This window comes from Diabrotica virgifera, chromosome 8 (genome assembly GCF_917563875.1).
Source record: "Diabrotica virgifera virgifera chromosome 8, PGI_DIABVI_V3a".
Classification (NCBI taxonomy): Eukaryota; Metazoa; Arthropoda; class Insecta; order Coleoptera; family Chrysomelidae; genus Diabrotica; species Diabrotica virgifera.
Genome location: NC_065450.1, coordinates 98,604,814 through 98,620,625, shown reverse-complemented (window position 1 = coordinate 98,620,625; position 15,812 = coordinate 98,604,814). Strand labels below are relative to the sequence as shown.

Sequence of the window (15,812 nt, the reverse complement as noted above, 5' to 3'; positions counted from 1 at the left end):
ATTAGTCTGAAGTTATCACCAATGAATGGTGCAAAAGGCATGACATGGTCCTGGAGAACTTCTTGCACGTATACTTGGACATTCACACTGCCTCTACCGAACACAACAAGATCAGTACGCGCTTCGTAAGAAATACCTCCCCAAATCATTATTGACCCTCCTCGGTAAGCCAATGTTTCGGTTATAGCGCATGGAGCAAACCTTTTATTTTTACGCCTATAGACACGTTGGCGTTCATCTAGACCTCTTAGGGCTATTCTGCTCTCATCTGAGAACAGTATATTCTTCCATTCCGCCATAGTCCAGTTAGCATATTCTCGCGCAAAATGAAGTCTAGCCCTACGGTGTTGTGGGAGCAGTTGTGGTGCGCGAGCTGGACGGAAAGCCCTCAAGTTTATTTCTGACAGTCTTCACAGATCACATACCTCCTCTAGATGTTTCACGATAACGCTTTGGTTAAATATGAAAAACAGCGCTCCATGCCGCTTGTATCGGAACTAATTTCAAGCGGGAATTTCAAAATGTAATTTTGGTGGGAAGAAAATGTTAGGTTAAAATATTTGTATAGTTGAAAAAAAAAATAATTTGGTTTTAAAATATGCAAAATATTTTTAATTTCAAATATACAAAATACCATTTGGGAAAAAATAAGACATGACAACGTATTTTTATTTATTTATTTAATACCAGCAAAACCACTTTGTATATACTTTTTTACAAATCGTATCTTTACAAATGAAATTATTATTAGTTATCTTCCAAATACTTCTACAAAAAGGGTATCTCAAATGATTGAAACATGTGTGCATCTCTACTTGTTGAGGACTTTCAACTAAAACAAAAAATTAATATAATTGATTTGATAATAACCATATTCATTTCACGTAAAATAATTTGTATTAATTATATATTTTCTGTAGGGGTTACTTACTTGGTCTTGGTGTTACATTCGTTTGCTTCCCTACACCACTAACTGTGTTATGTACTTGTTCTCTAATAACAAATACTTGTTGAACTCACCATGCAAATGTAAGCTAGGAATTTGATCTTCCTAGGGATCTTCAAATCACATTCGTTTTGTTTCAAAAACTGTATTTGAATCCATTTTATCTAAATCAGGATTTTTTATTATTGCTAACAATCAGATAAACATTTTTACTGACATAAAGATAAAAGATAAAGGCATCCCGACACTGACAATGATGACAATTGACAAATTATAATGACACTCAGACTCTGTGATATAGAAGAAATCTTCACTCCAGGTGAATGGCGACATCTCAAAAAACGTATCTTTACTAAAAATGACATTTCGTTTAGTATGACCTTGAGATACCTGCGTGAAACATCTAAAGAGAGTTAAGTGATCTGTGACAGTCTTCTTTTAATCGTTTGTCTACTCACACTAACGTTTCTCACCTCAAAAAGAGACCTACGAGTTTCAGGAGCGGTGTAAAAGCGATTTCTAATACTGTGGTGGCAATGAAGCGGTTATCTCGCAACTGAAGTGCATCGTTGTCGACCTTGACCTGGCCTGCGGTTGTACGATCCTGTCTCCCGAAATCGTCTGATGGCATTTTGTACCGTAGTTCTGGATAAATCGAGCGTACGGGGTGGCGGGGTAAATTTTGCTGGTGAGTTAAATCCTCTGTATTAATGAAAAACATGGCTAGTTGTTTGACTACCTAACTTTTTTATTATCCACCATAAGCGAATGAATCAAAAAACAGAATGCTGAGAAAACATGGAGCTATAGTTAGGTTTTAATTTGAATATTTTTTAAATGCTAGAATATTCCACAGGGTGATGCAAACTTTAAGAAAAAATCACTGTTTGATTGGTACACCCGGTATACAATGACAATTTACCTGTTTAGCAACAATATTATTATAACAATATTGTCAAGCAATTAGGCTATAAATTGTTGAAAAAATCACTTAAATCGGACAACAGGTTTAGGAGATATAAGACATCAAAAATGACCCATTTTTAAGGTGGCCCGTTAATTTTGGCCCAGAGTGTATATAGGTAAGTGAGGTTCAATCAACCTATTTTTGACCCCAGAATCTGTGGTATAATTTATGACCAATCTTTTCGGGACACCCTGTATAGACCAGAGCGCATCTGTTAAAATAGGTATTAGTACATTTGGACGTTGAGAGGTGACTCAAATTTTCTTGCAGAAATTGCTTGAAACTAGCTCAAATAATAATATTTGAGTTATCCTCCCTCTCAAAAAGCTCCGGAACATTATTTAAATAATCAAAATGTCAAAAAATTAAGGAAAAATTCGATTTTTTTCTTCGTTTTTTGATTATAACTTAAGTATTCATTTCCGAGAAAAGTTGTATGAACATAAAAGTTGCGTAGTTAAATTTCCTACAATACAGAATCGGTTAAAAATTTAAAAAATAGTCACCCTTGTTGCAAAATAGCAACAATTGCGCAAAAATCATACAAAAGCAAGTATTCGCATTTTACGTTTTTCAACCATTTATGCTACACTTGGGACCTTCATATTTCACCCAGAAAAACATTATGATACAGTAAAACAATGTTGTAAATTTCATTAAGATCGGTTCAATAGATTTTGCAAAATAAATTTTGCAATCCAGCTTTCGCAAAAAAAAATTCATTTTTTCAAAATGTTACAGCACTGAAAATAAAGCAGATAGCAAGTTGAAATTTTTTTTGCGTATAGAAGTGTACTGTACCTTTCATTTGTAATTTGAAAAATTAAAATCGATTAACTATTTACCACGGCATCAGGATTTTTTTAAATAAACATTAATTATTGGTCCTACGCGCAGGATAGCGGATAGTTTGCTCTGATTGGGCATTCCAATGACCTTTGATAATGATTGATACATTTTAATTTTTATTACATTTCGATATAAATAAATAAATTTGTTTATTGCAAAATAAAAACACGTACTCTATCCTTGGAAATAACAGTTTTTTTAGCAAAAACTTTCTTTGTTCATATATTTTAAATTAGAGAATAAAAGTTTATTATTTTTAAACATATGCAATTGTTTAAACAATATTTCACAAACAATAATAAAATTAGTTTGATTTTTATGGAATTAAAATATTAAAATACAACAAAATATAGAGTAAGAAAATAATATATTAGATAAAGATTGGAAGAAATTTTGGTGGAAATCAACTTGTGTGAATCGAACACCGCTGTCCTGCGCGTAGCACCAAAAATTAATGTTTATTTAAAAATTTCCTGGCGCCGTGGTAATTAATCGATTTTAATTTTACAAATTGCAAATGAAAGGTACAGTACACTTCTATAAGCAAAAAAAATTCAACTTGCTATCTGCTTTATATTCAATCCTGCAACAGTTTAAAAAAATGAATTTTTTTTGCGAAAGCTGTATTGCAAAATTTATTTTGCAAAATCTATTAAACCGATCTTAATGAAATTTACAGTGTTGTTTTACTATATCATAAAGTTTTTCCGGGTAAAATATAAAGGTCCTAAGTGTAGCATAAATGGTTGAAAAACGTAAAATGCGAATACCTGTTTTTGTATGGTTTTTTTCGCAATTATTGCTATCTTGCAACAAGAGTGACTATTTTTTAAATCTTAAACCAAATCTATATTGTAGGAAATTTAATTACGCAACTTTTATGTCAGTACAACTTTTCTCAGAAATGAATAGTTTTAAAGTTATAATCAAAAAACCAATAAAAAATCGAATTTTTCCTTCATATTTTGATATTTTGATTATTTAAACAATGTTCCGGACCATTTTGAGTGGGAGGATAACTCAAATATTATTATTTGAGTTGTTTTCAAGCAATTTCTGCAAAAAAATTTGAGTCACCTCTCAACGTCCATCTCAAAACAGATGCGCCCTGGACTAATACGCCTCTCTTGGATTATCTCGACAACGAATATTTTACTATGCAAAATATGAAGAACGAAAGTAAATTGAAAATTACATTGTTGTTTATTGGAATAATTATTAGAGCCATTTACTTTCGTACTTCTTACGTTGCACAGTAAAATATTCCTTATCGAGGTAATCCAAGAGAGGAGTATATTCGTTGAATGACACATACGTCTCCACAACATTGTAAATGGTGTAACTCTTAAAATATTGTGGATGTAGTTTTTTATATTGACTCAAACATAATTCTATAAAAAATAAATAATAATTTTTGTTTTATTTAATGAGTTAATTCAGCCTTTTCCAAAGTTAGTATTACACAAAAAGCTGGATTCGTAAATTAAATGTTAGTTTTCTCAAAGTTTTTAAAAGAACACTTCAGAGCTTTTTACGCGTAAAAACAGGAAATATAAAATATATAGGTACCTATAATAATATACAACAGAAAATATATTTACCTGAATGAACTTCTCTCGGTTTGGGTAAGTTGGTGACACAAGTATGAGGACACATAAGAACATTAGCTGGATGTAAATTGCCGTCCATAAATCTTCGCTTGGTTTCTGACAGGTGAATTCCTCCAAGTGGAGTTTTTGGAAGATAATTTGGAGGCACTAACGCCAAACAATAAAGACCAACTTGATGTATTGAGTCGACTGCTTGTAACACACGTGACATCCATTGGAATGACTAAAATAATGAATATAAACAACTAAATGAAAATTTTTGTCTATCAAAATATCGTCTTTGAGTGTCAAGCAATATAAATTTAAAAATTTATTAGTAATTTAGCATTATAAATTCCAATATGTGATATAAGTTAAGTTTTTGTGAAAGTGGTACATACAAGTAAAAGGCAGTAAGTAAGTGATATACGGGATATTATCTACTTTTCAAGTATATACCAGTAACATTTGTATGGATGTATTTGTATTGTATACAGGGTGTTAGTAAATAAGTATTAAAAATTTTAAGGGCTAATTCTACATGAAAAATTAATGTCGGTTTGCTCTCTAAACATATGTCCGCAAATGCTTCATTTCCGAGATACGGGGTGTTAAAATTTTTATTTCAAACTGCCAATTTATTTATTGCTGTAAGACCAGTTGGGCTATGAAAATGAAATTTGGTGAGTTTTAGAAGGTAGTTATTATGCATTTTCTGACATACAATTAAGAATTTTGTATTCATCATTGGCGTGATTAAATTCAACAATATCATCATAATCATCGTGGTGCTATCCAAGACTATCCAAGTGCTATATAGAACGGGATCGACCTTCTCAAGTTTTCTGTGCTATTCTGCTTTGTTCCTTGCTTTAATTTTTCAGCTGGCTTCAGCGATCTTCTCAGATATTCTTCTCATAAAAACAATGTGCCTCTTTATAATTCTCTTAAATGTTTTTAATTATTCTTTAAATTTAATTTAGATACAATTGATAATAAATGTTACTATTATAATATTGTTTAAATATAGAGGGAAAGAAAAATATAAATGATATATTTTTAATAACCAAAAATTCATCTGTTCATTTTGTTGTCCATTTTATTAATATTTTTCTGAATAGATATCCCTGATTGTGGCTTTGTTGTCTATGATATAAACTTATAGTACTCTCTCCGCCAAAATATTCTACGAACTCCAATAAAGAGGTAACCTTTGAGAATTTACGGGTTCCCAAATTATTTGACAGTCAGCTATTTTATAGGGCTTTTTGTTCTTATTATACAGTGCGTCCATAAAGTAACGCATAAATTCATTATTTCGTAAACCGGCGATATTAAGGAAAAATCCCAAAACAGGTCGATTTTTATTTTTAAATTTCGATTTTTTGGCATATATATCATACTAGTGACGTCATCCATCTGGGCATGATGACGTAGTCGATGATTTTTTTTAATGAGAATAGGGGTCATGTGATGGCTCATTTGAAAGGGTATTCAATTCTCTATTCACTAGTATAAACATTAACATCTTTATTTATACAAGGTCTTCAAAAAAACATTTTTTTAATTAAAATAATTGAGACAAAAAGAAGAATGTATGTAATTTATTTAATTCAAAATACGTTTTACTGTTGTCAGAAAACAGGGAAAAAATGTTTATTTGACAAATAAATATTGTTTTTCGCTTAAATTCAATGTTAAAACTGCCACCCACCTGTCTTTTGGCAATTTGAACATTTCGATTAAACGAAAATCAATGTTTATTTGTCAAATAAAAATTTTTTCTGTTTACTGACAGTAGTAAAATGCATTTTGAATTAAATAAATTACATATATGTATTCTTCTTTTTGTCTCACTTATTTTAATAAAAAAATGTTTTTTGAACACCCTGTATAAATAATTATGTTAATGTTTATAATATTGGATAGAGAATTGAACACCCTTTCAAGTGAGCTATCACATGACCCCTGTTCCCATTTAAAAAAATCATCGAATACGTCATCACGCCCAGATGGATGACGTCACTAGTATGATATATATGCCGAAAATCGTAATTTAATAATAAAAATCGACCTGTTTCGGGATTTTTCCTTAAAGTCGCCGGTTTACGAAATAACGAATTTATGCGTTACTTTATGGACGCACTGTATAAGCCAGCAGGTGCGGGCTTCGAGATTATTATTGGCGATTCTATGTAGGTATCAGTGCGAATTTTTTCAGTTTTATAAGCGATAATTATTAATGTACCTACTTAATTAGTAATTGTGATATTTGTAATTAAAAGAGTTTTTGGGCAAATAAAGTTATTTAAAATACGTCGTACTTCACTTAATCCCCAAACCCACAGAGCAACGTAACAATGTACTCTACTGAAAGCGAAACAAAGTTGAATAGAAAAGTTCATTATAACCGGGTAGTCAATAATATGGCATAAAAATAAAGTTATAAATATATACATTCGTAATACTTACTTCTTCTTCACTACAATCAGGTCGCTGTTCCGCAATGACACAGATTCGTTCATCTCTCAAAACTTTAATGCTGAATACTGCAATTCGTCCACGATAAATAAACTTCATAGGCTCGACTGCTAAAACCGTAGCTATGATATCATCCACGTTGTGTTTTCTTCCTGTTACTGTCATTAATCCATCCCGCGAACCACAAACAAATACTAAACCTCCCGGTCCTAAGAAACCTAAGAGGCCTGATCGGGTATACTCAGCGTCCGAAATTGGTTTTCCATCGACACCTAATGGTTGGACTTTAAAAGTATTATTACTAAGACCTTGGAGACCCCAGTACTGTGTTCCAGTAGCTCCTGAGTTAACGCATATTTCACCTACTTCGTCTGTTTTGCATAAATATGAGAGGCCTTCCATTTTAACTACAACTATTACACAACCTAAAAAAATTGATTTATTAAGTATATGATATAAAAAATTAATATACAAGTATATCATATAAAAAATTAAAGATTATGTTGTAACCAACAGAGATATACATCCATCAAAAATCATTTATGTAAGATGCCTTAACTCGGCAAATGTAGATAGCGATCATAGGTTAAACTCAAAGATAACATAATTAACGCAGCAAAAGAATACCTTTTAGAGAGGAAAGTAACGAATACTAACATAATCAAAATAAACCCTCATGGTTTAGAGAGGAAGTGAAAATAAAATGTGAAGAAAAGAAGAAAGTCATTTTACCATACTGAAAAAAAAAATAAGCACAACAGATAACCCACAACAACCGCTATAAACGAATCAGAAACGAAAAGAATACTTTAGATTTAGACAGACAAATAAAAAGAGAACAGTGGCAGAGCTTCTCAAAACAGATGGAACACGACTTCTACGGAACATAAAAAGAAATATGGATAATGATAAGAGGACAAAGAAAAGAGATGAACGAACTAATACAAACGAAACACATTCAGAAAGAAACATAGGCAGACTGACGCATACTACTTTCGATCTATATTTGGTAAATGTGACGATAATGAAACACCAATACCTGAAGTGACGACAAACGAAGAAATAAACATTGAGGAGGTAGAGGTAAAGCAAGCATTAAGGAAATTCAAAAATAAAAAATCACCAGGATAGGACATAATATCCAATGAATTCCTAAAGTAAGGAGGACAAGGTCTGACCAAACAACTATTAAAACTAATTCAAAAAATAATAGAACAAAACAGAATACAATGACAATGGAGATTAAGCATCCTAATGGGGCCTGTTCACATGCGCATTTGTCCGGCGGATATGTCCGACGGACAAATCCGTTGTTAGCTATATATAGGCAGATGTGTCTCCAGACAAATTCATTGGTGCTACACATTCACGGACAAACCTCTCAGTTGTACTGGTTCCCGCGTTGTGTGTTTATCTGCTTTCCACTGTGCTGAAACTGCTGAAACTGTGCATGAAAAATAAAAAACAACTAGCAATAATTGGAGGATATATAGTTTTCATTTCTTGACAGTTTTCCACTAATTCTTCATATGCGTTTTTTCGCAGTTGCCTGTTAGAATATTTTTTACTTTTTATATTCCACAAGCATGGCTTCAACTTATATAACAAAATAAAACTTTCCCAAAATACTTTATTATCCGCAAATGCCATTTTAATATAATATAAATACACGCTTACTACCGTGGTGAGAATGAAAATTGACACAAATTTAACAGATACCTACTCTTCGTCCGGCGAACAAATCCTTGAAACTATTCACACACATGCGTATATGTCTGGCTCGCTGTCTGTGCTCGTCGTCTTGAACCACAGACGGCGATCAAGATACATACGGCGTACGCAGGATATACACATGTGGATCTGTCAGGAGTATCTGTCCGTCGGACAGATACGCATGTGAATAGGCCGCTTAGTACCTTTCTTCAAAAGGAAGGCAAATCGCACCCGGAGAATTACAGAAGAATTAATTTATTAAACACGACATTAAAATTAACAACCAAAGTGTTAACAAATAAACTAAACGAAATTATAACATTGACAGAACAACAAGGTTTTAGGTCGGGAAGATCATGCGCCGACGCTACATTTATAATGAACAAAAAATAATAGAACCAAACATAATACTATGCCAATGGAGATTAAGCATCCTAATACCTTTCTTTAAAAGGAAGGCAAATCGGACCCGGAGAATTACAGAAGAATTAATTTATTAAACACGACATTAAAATTAACAACCAAAGTTCTATCAAATAAACTAAATGAAATTATGACATTGGCAGAACAACAAGGATTTAGGTCGGGAAGATCATGCACCGACGCTACATTTATAATGAGACAAGTTCAAAAGAAATCATTAGAATACAACAAACCGGCATATTTATGTTTCGTGGACCTTAAGAAGGCATTTGACATGTTTAAATTAAAGGACTCATCATTAAAATACCCATTTATGTACGCAAGAGAGATACCTCCAGGAATAATTAAAACGATCCAAAATATCTATCAAAACAACACAATAAAAGTAAAAGTAGAAAAACTAACTGATCCAACTGAAACTAGTAATGTCCCCAAAAAAGACAAAATACATGGTTATAACAGCAAATTTAATGTACTAAGATATAAGTTAGAACTAGATGGTCAGATTCAGTGATGGGGTTTAAATATCTATCTAGCTACGGAAAGTTTGAACCAGAAATGGAAGATCAAATGAATAGAGCGAGCAGAGCAGCAGGTTGCTTGAATGAAACAATATAGAGAAATAAAAATATCGGGAAAGAAATGAAAGGCAGAATTTACCAAAAAGTCATCAGATCAATAACGACATACACGGCAGAAACACGACCTGACACATAGAGGCCAAAAAGAATACTAGAACTAGAAGCATCAGAGGTGAAAACCCTTCGAAAAAGCTATGGTAACACAATATGGGACAGAGCTAGAAGTACAGATATACGACGGAGATGCAAGGTGGAGAACATTAACAACTAGGTAAGAAACAGAAGAGTAGAATGGAATGAGCATATAAGCCGAATGACAGCAAATATAGTAGTAAAGACGACGAGAAACAGTACAATAATAGGAGTAGTAATTACACGAGAGCTCTAAAATTATCGATTTGTATCCCGAGTGAGACTTTGACAGTTTTAATTTCACGACCCGAATGGCAGTGAAATTATGTCAAAGTGTCACGAGGTCAAAACAAATCGATCATTTTTAAAAGTCGGGTAAAATTTGGTAAGATTATTTAAAGAATAAAACTATCTTTTTAAATCATTAACTAATATTATATTGATATCTTCGCCTGAATATTTGCTAGACATGTTTCTTGGTGTTCTCTGTGATAAGTTGTAAAACATTAATTGTCATTAATGTCACTGAATGTATTTTTGCGTAGCAACGAAAGGCATTTGACGTAAAATACTTGACGACGGGAAATTATCAAAAATTATCGGGTATAATATCACAAGAGAGTGAGAATAAATTGAAAATAATGCGACAGTTTTTCGATAATTTGTTGTCTGGCAATAGATACGAGAGCCCGCAGGACTCGAGTGGCTATTGCCCAATGACAACAAATTTGAGTAAAAATGAAGCATTATTTTCTTATTTATTCTTACTGTCGTGTGATATTCGTAAGATTATTTTTTAATACGTATATTATGGATATTTTCTTAAATGTGACAGTTGTCAAAACTAGGAAACTGGTTGCCATTAAACAGAAACAATCTACTTTAAAAAATTCTATCTGTAATTTTCTACAGTAGATAATTCTCAGTATAATTTTAATCTGATTGGACAGAATTAAACACGTGATCAAATATCTTACTATACGATTGGAAGTTAAAATCATTAAAAAATAATCTCTGTAATTTTTATTCTTGTAGGTTTCTATTGGTCAAAATCTCTATGAATGAAATAATCCTGGATATTTATATTGACCAAACTTCTATACCTACATAAATACATTTTATAAGATTCTTATTGACGAAAGTGGATATATAAATAAAAAGGAAGAACATAAGACGTTAATAACAGCAGATATTTTACTAGAATACGGAAACGTATTCAAAAAGAACTATAAAACATTCAGTAGCATTCTGGCCTAAGTACAAATCTACAACAAAGTCATCCATTACAGAAAACAAAGTTGTGACACTTATGAGAATTTAATAAGGCGTTAAGATATTTTTTGGGGAAGTTTATTCTAGCGGTACAGTCTAAATACTTGTGTAATTTTAATATTTTTTACATAACTTATAATTAGTTTCCTAAATAAATAAATTTACTTACCGGGCATTACTTGCCCGCAGTCTTGTAATGTTAAAGAAGTTAAGCTATTTTCTTGATCTACTCGCACTACTCCATAGCTGAGCCCTTGCATTGATAAAACACCTCGTCCAGTAGCGTTCACTCCTCCTCTTCCCGGTCGTCTGACAGATACTGTTAGGACTTCGCTTGAACTAGCACATGGACAAATGGCGTCAGCCCGCAGTCCTTTTGTTTGAAACACCGACAAAAATTGATCACAGGAGCTAAGAGACCAAGGGTTAGCACCGTCGGCAACTAGTAACATTCTTAATGATCCTATAATTTAAACATCATATTAATATATTTTCCTTATTACACACAATTAGTATAAAATATTTAAAAAAATGAACTTCAGTATTATTTACTGTGCAGTGTTTTAACTTTACGAAACTCCTACGAAAGGATCTAATCTCTCTACAAGGATCACTTGTATCTTAACATTAATATTTCGATATGGATAGGTATAGGTATAAAAATAAACATTCTATTAGTAGCTAATAAGTATTGAGTGCAGCAATAAAAATCCAGTGATGTTCAAAGCGATTATGAAACGGAGAATATAAAATAAGACTTTCTGCATCATAAAAATAGGTCTGTTAAATATTTGTTGTTTGGATTCCAAAAAAATGTAACATCTATGCACTGAAAACTAATTTGATCTGAACAATGCATGGGGATGGAGATCTAGATCCACTATCGAGTAAACCTGATATCATCTTGAAACAAAACGCCACCAAAGGTGGAGTTAATACTGTTGATAAAATGTGTGCCACATAGTATCACGAAGATATAGTATCACATAGTACCTCTCGCGAGGCACACAGTCATTACCAAGTGATATAAAATGTTTTCTGACAAAATACAAAAAACCAACAGAAGACAATGCTACGAGCCAAAGGGAGTCACCTGCAATGATACGAGCGAGGTGTTTCATTCGGTAAACTGTGCTTCAGTAAATATTGGAACTTAAATCGTATAAATACGCATTCAACTCAACATAAAAGGAACTGCGCCCTTGCCAACTACGAAAAATCAGCCGCTAGGGAATATATATATTCTAATACAAGTTTATTCGAAGACAAAAACCCAATTTTATTCGAAGAAGCAGCACAAATGCTTAGTAGAGCATCGCCATTTTATTCGTGGTTATTCAGAGAGGCTGTTGATATCGAAAACACTCACTTAACTTTAATCAGAAGGAAGAGGCATAAAAAGCACATAAATAGCGTAGATATTCGCGAGAAAGCCAATGAATATCACTTGAATTTATACATTGGCTTCGTTGATTATGAAAAGGCATTCGACTCCATAGAACTTTGGGCAATAGAGAGACCTATGAACAACTGTAGGATAGATTCTCGATACAGAATGTTCATACATAATATTTACAAGAAAGTTACAATGAAAATACAAATACATAGATGAGAAAACCAAAACTATACCAATCAACAGAGGAGTTCGCCAGGGAGACGTTATTTCACCGAAGTTTTCATACTGGGACTGGTACACGTGTTTAAAGACATTAACTGGGTTGATAAAGGAATAAATGTTAATGGAAGAAAACTGAGTCATTTGAGATATGCTGACGACATTGTAATATTTGCTACAAGTTTCGAATAATTATACACCATGATGACGCAACTATTTCAAGCTGCGGAAAAAGTAGGTCTTAAGATGAACTTGGAAAAAAACAAAAATAATGACGAATACATCTACCTGGGGCAGATAATGAAAGTTAACAAAGAAAATCAAACTTCCGAAATTACCAGAAGAATAAGTTGGGCGTGTTGGATCTTGAAAACACTAAAATTGAAAAATATTTGAAAACCAGAGTTTACGATCAGAGTATCCTCCCTATACTTACGTATGGTTTACAGACGTGGACACTCACCAAGGCCAATATGGATAAAATAGTAACGGCACAGAGAGCGATGGAAAGATCAATGCTATCGTGCCATGTATTAAGAGTATAATAAGTCAAAAATAAAAATTTTTTAATACGGTTCTTTAAAGTATTTATTACCACTGCTGAAATAACTATTACAACTAAATATCAAAATGGTAATGAAATATGATTCATAACGTTAGTAATTACCTATTTTACATTCTATTTTGATACTACCTTAATTAATTATAAAATTCAAAATATAGAAGAATGTAGAAACATATTTTTTATGACTTATACTCTTAGTACGTTAGCATTATGCTCGGGGTGAGGCTTACAGACAAGAAAACAAATAAATGGATTAGAAGCAAAACCAAAGTAAAAGACACAGGAGAACATGCTGCCAAATTAAAATGGAGCTTCGCAGGACACAATACCCGACTGCAGGATAAAAGATGGAACCACGAAATACAACAATGGAGACCATGGTTAGGAAGGAGAAGCAGAGGAAGGCAACAAATGAGATGGGCTGATGACATTAAGAAAATTAGAAAAAAAATTGGAGGACACAACACACAACTGGAAACGAGTGGCGCAAAATAGAAACACTGGATTGAATTGGGGGAGGCCTATGTCCAAAGTTGGATTACTTAAGGCTGAAGAAGAAGAAGAAGAAGAAGATTCGAGAGACATCATCAGTGATTGCGACAGAGAATTACGCTTTTGACAATGTGGGCTGCAATTTCATACGAAACGCCAGGAAGAATCGTTCTAAATTCAATATTGTTGTGGGATAGGGCCAAGTCTTCTACTCTTGAACAGATACTATAATACTATAATAACAGATATACCTATAGGAAAAATGTCTTCTGTGTGAAACTAATACGTTAAACCTTAAATATGTGGTAATACTTTATTTTTAACAATACCTACATCCTTATTTTCTATATCATACTACATACCTAAATTAACGTCCTTATGATCTTTGGTGGCCAACAAACCCCAATGCAGATCTCTAGATTTAACTACAGCTACAGAGGCACGATGTTTTGTTATCATTTGCATCCAACTGGCAGGGTTTACCTTCATAAGAGCATAAGGAATATAAATAACGTGCATTCCATTTAAAACGCTAGTCAGTACTGAATGCCACAGACCAACTTCACGTTTAAAATCCAAAACGCACACCATATTCTCGCCTTCGGTGTAATTACAGGACATTGTGAGCATTCGGCAGTGTTGTACCATTGCTGTGCGTGTTATTGTGACACCCATCACTGAGCCATCACGATCTGTACTGTATTCTATGTAAGCAGGTGTCTCGTCAGTTAATCTGAAAATTAAACATTAATAAATGAATAATATATTTTTGTATTATCAAATTATCTGTCATACTAGCCACACTTTTTTAAAGTCAATAATAGGTTTATCAGCACCCGCTTCTGGTTGAGCGAATTTTAACATTGAGTGTATTATTTCACGAGATTGAGCCAAAATTTATACAGTGGTGGGCATAAGTCAGCTGGCGTCCTCGGAAACGACCCATGAGCGAATTCCACCGCTCTCTCCAGCGTTATGCGTACCTACATTAACCAGCAACACGGCTGGCTGGACAGTATGCTGGTCAGTATGCCAGTCGACCTTGGAACGAACGAAAACCGATTTTTTCGTGCGTTTTGTAGTGTAGTACGGGATCCGAATATAGGTCGATCTAGAGCCATCTGCTTGCCGGATGAAACATTGTTTTTATTAAATTTCAAACATAGACAAATATTTCTAGCATGGGTTGCCTATTAAAATCGTCTCATAGCTATCCTTAAGGGGGGCGGCAGGGGTTGAAATCAAAATTTTTAAGCACATTTTTTTTAAAGTATGGTAGAATTATTTTATTTTTAAATTAAATAGGCATATTCAGTACAATTCATAGATTATTCAAGAAAGAATTCAAGGAAAAATATTGAAAAATAAGCCAAAGGTGGCAAATTTTTAAACCTCCGTTACTCGCACACGGTGCTAGACCGGCCCTCTAAATAACTTCCTGTAACTCTGATTGTAGTGGAGATTTTGAATTGCTACTGCATATACCTCTTCAGTCATCAGTCAACTGTGGGTGAAGTCCACGTGCAGTGTAAAAAAGAGTATTGTACTTTTATTATTAGGCAACACGGTGCCGTACACCGCCTGTGAGAATTTGTGCACATTTTTTTGTTTAAATCAGACGTCGATAGTTTTAATTAGTAAGGTAATTTAAGACCTTTTTCTTATTTTCAATGTTTATATATTTGTTTATTTATATTTAGATATGAATTAAGAGAAGGAGAAGCAAAGATTATTAAAATTATTTGAGGAAGTATCGACTGACGAGGAAACGTATGAAGATGATGATGGACAAAGTTACGTTTTATTATATATATAATATAGCTCAACAGGCCTTAAAGGCCCATGGCTTGGAATTTCTCCACGGTTTTTCTCCATTTTCTCCTGTCCATGACCGCAGTTCTCCAATTTGATATCCCGATTGTTTGCAGGTCTTCCTTACATGCTTCTAGCCACTTTTTCCTGGGTCGTCCTCTTCTTCTCTTTCCTTCCCCTCTCAGCAGCGAGTCCTTTGCCCACCTTCCGTCAGCCATTCTAGCAAGATGACCTAACCAACTTAGTCTCTTTGTTCTGACCATCTGGCTTATTTCTGGTTTCCGGTACAGCTCTCTGATCTCTGCATTTGTTCGTCTCCTCCAAACGTCTTCATCGTTTTTTACTCCCCCGAATATCTTCCTTAGGACACTCCGC

The 15,812-nt window shown here is 33.4% G+C and overlaps 1 protein-coding gene across 1 annotated transcript in view; it reads right to left on the bottom strand.

The window, feature by feature from the left end:
• Nucleotides 1-15,812, bottom strand: part of LOC114342607 (disco-interacting protein 2) — a 1,011,532-nt gene that overhangs the window by 162,619 nt on the left and 833,101 nt on the right. Inside the window, exons 10-13 of the mRNA XM_050658584.1 lie at nucleotides 13,988-14,358; nucleotides 11,123-11,416; nucleotides 6,824-7,257; nucleotides 4,364-4,595 (exon numbers count right to left, since the gene is read on the bottom strand). Coding sequence (XP_050514541.1) covers nucleotides 4,364-4,595; nucleotides 6,824-7,257; nucleotides 11,123-11,416; nucleotides 13,988-14,358 — 1,331 coding nt within the window. The remainder of the gene's footprint in view (nucleotides 1-4,363; nucleotides 4,596-6,823; nucleotides 7,258-11,122; nucleotides 11,417-13,987; nucleotides 14,359-15,812) is intronic.